The sequence below is a fragment of the Artibeus jamaicensis genome, unplaced genomic scaffold (genome assembly GCF_021234435.1).
Source record: "Artibeus jamaicensis isolate MK-2021 breed Jamaican fruit bat unplaced genomic scaffold, CSHL_Jam_final contig_2521, whole genome shotgun sequence".
Taxonomy (NCBI): Eukaryota; Metazoa; Chordata; class Mammalia; order Chiroptera; family Phyllostomidae; genus Artibeus; species Artibeus jamaicensis.
In genome coordinates this window covers 105,972-111,971 of record NW_026521539.1, presented here as the reverse complement: position 1 = coordinate 111,971, position 6,000 = coordinate 105,972, and the positions used below count along the sequence as shown (strand labels likewise).

The 6,000-nt window shown below is 41.2% G+C and overlaps 1 protein-coding gene across 5 annotated transcripts in view; it reads left to right on the top strand.

Annotated features, from left to right (window-relative positions):
* Window positions 1-3,837: 3,837 nt before the first annotated feature.
* The window catches only part of LOC128626961 (ribosome-releasing factor 2, mitochondrial-like), a 48,511-nt gene continuing 46,348 nt past the window's right edge, over window positions 3,838-6,000 (top strand). For all 5 annotated transcript variants that reach the window (XR_008391078.1, XM_053662543.1, XM_053662542.1 and 2 more), the window contains exon 1: window positions 3,838-3,893. Coding sequence is in view for 4 of the 5 variants with exons in the window: in XM_053662543.1 (XP_053518518.1) it covers window positions 3,852-3,893 (42 nt within the window). In the remaining variant the exon portion in view is untranslated. The remainder of the gene's footprint in view (window positions 3,894-6,000) is intronic.

The window sequence follows — 6,000 nt, the reverse complement described above, 5'->3', positions numbered from 1 at the left end:
TTCTGTTCTTTCATTTGGGACATGTTTCTTGTTCATTTTGGCTGACTTCACGTGCGTGTTTGTTTCTATGTAGGGAGATCTGCTACGACTCCCAGTCAGTATGGGCTCACAGATAGGTGTCCTGTGTGCCCCAGTGGCCCTCTGGTTACCTGAGCCAGGTACTTCCAGGTGTCCTCAGCAGGTTGTGCGTGCCCTCCTGTAGCGGTTGAATCCCTTACCGCTGTTGGCACATCATGGGTGGGATTGACCCTCAGGCTGAGTGCCTCTGAAGGGTGGCCATAGCTATGGCACCAGCAGGTGAGCTGTTGCAGGTGTTGACCCCATAGGGGGTCACTTAGTGGGCTCTGGTGCCAAGCGCCAAGTTCACCTTTCTTGTGTGTCTTTGTGGAGGGCTGGGTGGTGCTCCAGTGTGGTTTGAAGCTGGCCACCAGTTGTGTTGGTTCGAAGCTCTTTGGGAGGGTCTCTGATGCTAGACAAAGTTAGCTGCAGCTTGTGCCCTGCTTGGGTCTGGTAGGAGCTGCAAAGTAGCTGGTGTTTAGTTGCCATTTGCGCTGGGCTTAGAGGCGTTGTGGAGAGGCTGTGCTGCAAACCTAGGCTGTCTGCCACGAGTCTGGGCATGGGACCCTTTGATGGACACCACTGAGCTTCAGGCCAGCTGCCACTTGTGCTGGGCTTGTGGCCACTTATTTGCAGCTGTGTTGTAAAGCAAGACTGGTCACTGTTTATGCTAAGTGTGGGGTCACCTGATGTAAGTCACAATGCAGGTTGAGACCAGTCACCGTTTAGTGGTGTTGAAGTCAGGAGTCACTTAGCCAGAGGTTCAGAGCACACCAAGGCCAGCTGCTGCTTGTTCTGGAGTTTTGGACCTTTGAGAGATTTTGAGAAAGTCTGCTTGGTTGGGTCTGCAGCTTGAGCCAAGGCAGCCCACTTGTTTTAAAAGCTGCTGGAAGAGATTTGGTTGGGTGCACAAGGGTGGGAGGTAGAATCTCAGGGGAATCTCTAGGGTGTGGGCGTTAGGTATTAACCAGGTTAATCGCAGATTTGGTTTCTGCCTGTGCTATATCTGCTGCTTGGGGGCGGGGCTCAACAAAGGAACAGGCTACCAGCACTTCCATCTCCAGAGAAAGCTCTCCCAACCCCTGCTCTTTCAGCCCTTGCTCGAAAAGCTAGTCTATTTAGTTCCTCCCCGTGTGTTCCTGGTGCTTTTAAAGTTGCTGCCCCCTGTTTGGAGTCAGAGCAAGTGAGTTTGTGAGCAAGGTGGTCCTCGCGCGGGCCCCCTCAAGAGGACGCCTAGCTCTCCAGCCATCTTCCATCTTGGACACAGTCTCTGCTGGTTCACAGTCATATGTTATGGGCACTCCCACTCTTACTGGCCCTGGAGCTTTGGGTTGGACCTGATGTGGGGGCTGGGACCTCTGGCTTCCTCAGGGGGGCCACCGTTGGGCGTGGAACCTGCCCATTCTGTGTCTCGGCTCAACCCACCCACAGCCTCAGCATGGTTTCTTTATATCATGAGGAATAGGACTTCTGTTCAGCTAGTCTTCAGGTGGTTCTCAGGGATAGTTGTTCTATTTTAGTTGCTTAGTTTTGATGTTGTGGAAGGAGGCAAGCACAGTATTTGTCTACTCTACTCTGTCACCTTGACTGGACATCCTCTTTTTCATGTCTTTTACTATATAAATTTAATTAGAATAAAATGTGTAAGTTAAGAATTTTGTGGGAAGGTAGGTTAGAGGACTGGGTGAAAAAGGTGAAGGGATTAAGTAAGTACAAAGGTGGTTAAGAAATAGTCATGAACTGTCAAGTACAGCATAGGGAATATTATAGTTAGATAATACCCTAATAACAATGTGTGTGGTGTCAGATGGTAAAAAATAGAAACATCGGAGGGAGCACTTTGCCATAAAATAACAGATTGTCTAACCACTTTGCTGTACACAGCATATACTTGTATGCAGAAATTAATACAGAGATAATATTGAGTGTAAACTAATTGAAAAAATTAATTGATTTTAATTAAAAGAGTTTTATTACAGATTAATTTCAGTGACCATTTTGGTCATCAGGATGAACTTTACCGTTGACTTTATGCAGTAACAGAAGTTCTACTAAGACTTCTACTTCAGATTATACGAATAAATTCCCTTTTTTAAAATTTAATAATGAGAAGAGTTTATAAAGGAAACTTGAGAGGAATATTTTCTCTACATTTTTCCGTATGTAGTACCATTTACTTAACATTTTCTGAGATGAGGTACTTTATATATAGCCTATTTCATTCTTATAACTAAACTTTAGCAAAGTTTGGCTTTATTATTGCTTTGCTTTTTAACAAACTAGGTTAAGTAACTTGTTCAAGATGACAGAGATAGTAAGCAATAAAGTTGGCATTTGAATCTAGCCGTCTCTGTGCTCTTTCATTGCACTGCTCTGCCTTTGACCAAGAAATCAGGTGTAAGGGAACATCAGATGAAGGAAGGAATAATGAAAGCTAAACTAGGAAAAAAATGAAAGAAGTATATAGTTCAGTAACATTAAAATACTTAAACAGATTTTAATCTTAGTTATAGAAAAATTATTTTTCATGGGAAAATTACTAATCTTACTGAAAAAGATTTTTTCCTCAGGAACAAGGGTTTATTTAGAGAAGGATTAAGGCCTCTTAATATTAAACCAAATATTTTACAACTAATGTGTTTCAAGCCAATTAAATTGTCAGATAGATATCAAATACCAAGAAAATTGCTCTGGCTGGTGGTGCTCAATGGATCGAGCATGGGCCTGTGAACCAAAAGATCGTGGTTTTGATTCCCAGTCAGGGCACATACTACCTGGGTTGCAGGCCAGTTCCCAGCAAGGGGATGCACGAGAAGCAACCACACATTGATATTTTTCTCCCTCTCTCCTTCCACTTCCCCTCTAAAGATAAAGAAATAAAATTAAAAAGAAAAAAAGAAAACACTTGTAATTAAATCTAAGTGTTTCATTTTTTTCCTGGTTAGATGTTGATGATGGAGACACGGTGACAGATTTCATGGCTCAAGAGCGAGAAAGAGGCATCACTATTCAGTCCGCTGCTGTTACGTTTGACTGGAAGGGGTACAGAGTCAATCTAATTGACACACTCAGGTATGGCGATGTTCCAGCAGTGTAGAGATGCTGCATCATTTGAGGTTTTTGTTTGTGTTTGTGGTTTTTTTATTGTAGAAAACACAATAGTATAAAATTTACCATTTGTGCCATTTTTAGGTGTACAGTTCAGCAGCGTTAAGTATATTGACATTGTTAAGATATAGATCTCCAGAACTTTTTCATCTTGCAGAACTGAAACTCTATTCCCATTAAACAACCATTCTTTTTCTGTTTGTCCTACACCACTCCCAGTAGCCTCCATTCTACATTCTACATCTATGGAATCAACTTCAGATACCTCACATAAGTGGAGTCATACAATATTTATTGTTTTGTGACTGCCTTGATGTCACTTAGCAAAAGTCCCTTTGAAGTTCATTCATGCTGTAGAAGGTGACAGTGTGTCCTTGTTTTTAAGGCTGTGTATTCCATGGTACATATTTAACACATTTTTGTGTATATACCACTCAGCCATCAGTAGACATGAGTGTTGCGTGTCACCTCTTGGCCATTGTGAATAGTGCTTCTGTGAACATAGCTGCGCGTGTATCTTTTTGATACTGTCCTTTCAGTTCTTTTAGATATATATCCCAAAAGTGGGATTGCCAAGTCACACTTTATTAAATTTTTGTTTTAAGATTTTTAAATGTTATATTTTCCTCTTTTTCTTAGGTCATGTGGATTTTACTTTGGAGGTTGAGTGCGCCTAAGAGTGTTAGATGGTCGCGGTGGCTGTATTTGATGCCTCTGCTGGTGTAGAGGTAAAAAAAATTGCCAAAGAAAAATAAAGATAGAGCAGCATGATTTTTTTAAAAAAGTAGAATTATCAGATTTAGTTTACTATAACCCTTTGTTTGGTAAGCTGATGTAAATCAAATTATGATTAAAGGAAGTTGGAATTTAATATTGAGATGGTTTCTTTATAGAATCTCAGATATTTCGTTGTTAGCAGAAAGTATGGTTTGCTTTTCTTTGCAAAAATATTGAAAGTAGAGTTGAACTGTGAAGGGCCTGAGATTCTACCTAATTATCATGCTAACAAGTTAGCATGCAACAGTTTTGTGGATTCTGGGAGGGAGAAACAAGATTCCCTGAGTCAGAGGTAAAAGACTTTATTAGTCACAGAAATAGTGACAGCCAGTGTATCAGCACATTTCTTGTGCTGGTTCCCCTGTCCTAAGTCCCAAGGGCAACCAGGAAGGGAATCAGGTGACAGCCACATAGCTGTGGAAATGCTGTCTTGGAAAATGCCTGCTCTTTGCTTGGGAGAGAGACACTGTTTCTCTTTCAAGATGGTCACTACAAACATCCTTGAAAAACAGTCCAGAACACAAAAACAGTGTGTGCCCCCTCCCAACAAAAACAGGCAGAAAACATGAGAGGCCCATGAAGAATTGTTTCTCAACAGTCAATATAAAGCTTCTTGAATAAGTCATGAAAATGGACTTATAATAAATTATTGCTGCTGGGGTCAGTTATGCTCTCTTTAGCTGCTACCTCATTTGTCTTAAGAATGGTTGTATATAGAAGAACTCATATTAGTTCTTCTAATCTTAAAATTACTGAAGTAGTATCTTAATGAAGTGATCAAAATTAACATTCCCAAAATGGGACCAATTGATGCCATGGGCCTCCTGATAAGATGCAGTAAGAACACAATGTAACCTATTTTGTATTCCTGGCAGAAATGTCCTGGACAAATCTAATCATGAAAAAACAATCAGATCTAAATGGAAAGAAATTGTGCAAAACAAACGACTGGGATTTTTCAGAAATCGAAAAACTGTTTTAATTTCTGAAAACAGCGATTGAGGGGTGAAGTTAAAATTAGAAAATTGTTCATTTAAAAAAAATTTTTTTATTTTCACCTGAGGACATTTTTTCACAGGGTGGGGGTAGGGGAGACAGAGACAGAGAAAGAGAAAGAACATTGATGTGGGAGAGAGACATCGATCAGTTGTCTTTTCATACATGCCACAGCTAGGTATCGAATCTGCAACCTGGGTATGTGCCCTGACTGTGAATTGAACCCACTCCCCAAGCCTTTGGTCTATGGGACAACGCTCCAACCAACTCTGTCACACCAGCCAGGGCTAGAGGAACTGTTCTAGATTGAAGGCTTCTAGAGAGACAAGAAAACTAGGTATAATATATGATCTGTAGCTTCATCCTGGATACAAAAAGGAAGTTACAGAGGACATCATTGGGAAAATCAGAGAAATTTGAGTATAGACTATATGTATTTTGTCAACTTAAATTCTTCTGAATATGATCATAATTAATTATGTTAGTATATAGGAAATATATACTAAAGTATTAGAAATGAAATGTCATGATATCTGTACTTTGATCTTATGGTTCAGCTCTCTCTCTCTTTCACACACACACACACACACACACACACACACACACACAGTATTAGTTTGGGTACTTTTGAGCTATAGATGACAAGATGAAATTAGATGTGTAGGAGATTAATTGGGGGAAATCCCTGTAAAGAATAAGGGAGAAATGAGGAAAGTGAGAGAGACTTTCAGATCACAGGGCACGTTTGACACTTAGAAAGGGGAAGGGGAAGGAAGGCGGATTGTGTAGGAAGAGTGTCAGACTGCAGCACAGTTCCAAAAAGGGTTTGGCTAAACTGGTGGGGGAGTCCTCGAGCCCAAGTCACTGGTTAGAGGAGTCCCTTGTCTTGCACGCAATAGGCCTCCATTTGTCCTGCTGAGCTCACTCAATTAGCTAGGGACAGCCCACAAGAAGCTGGTGCCTTGAGAGAACACAATGGTAGACCTAGAAGGGCAGCAGGTGGGGCCACAGTTAATTGATGCTCTCAGAGTAGATCTAGGTGGCATATTTTCATAGCCACCA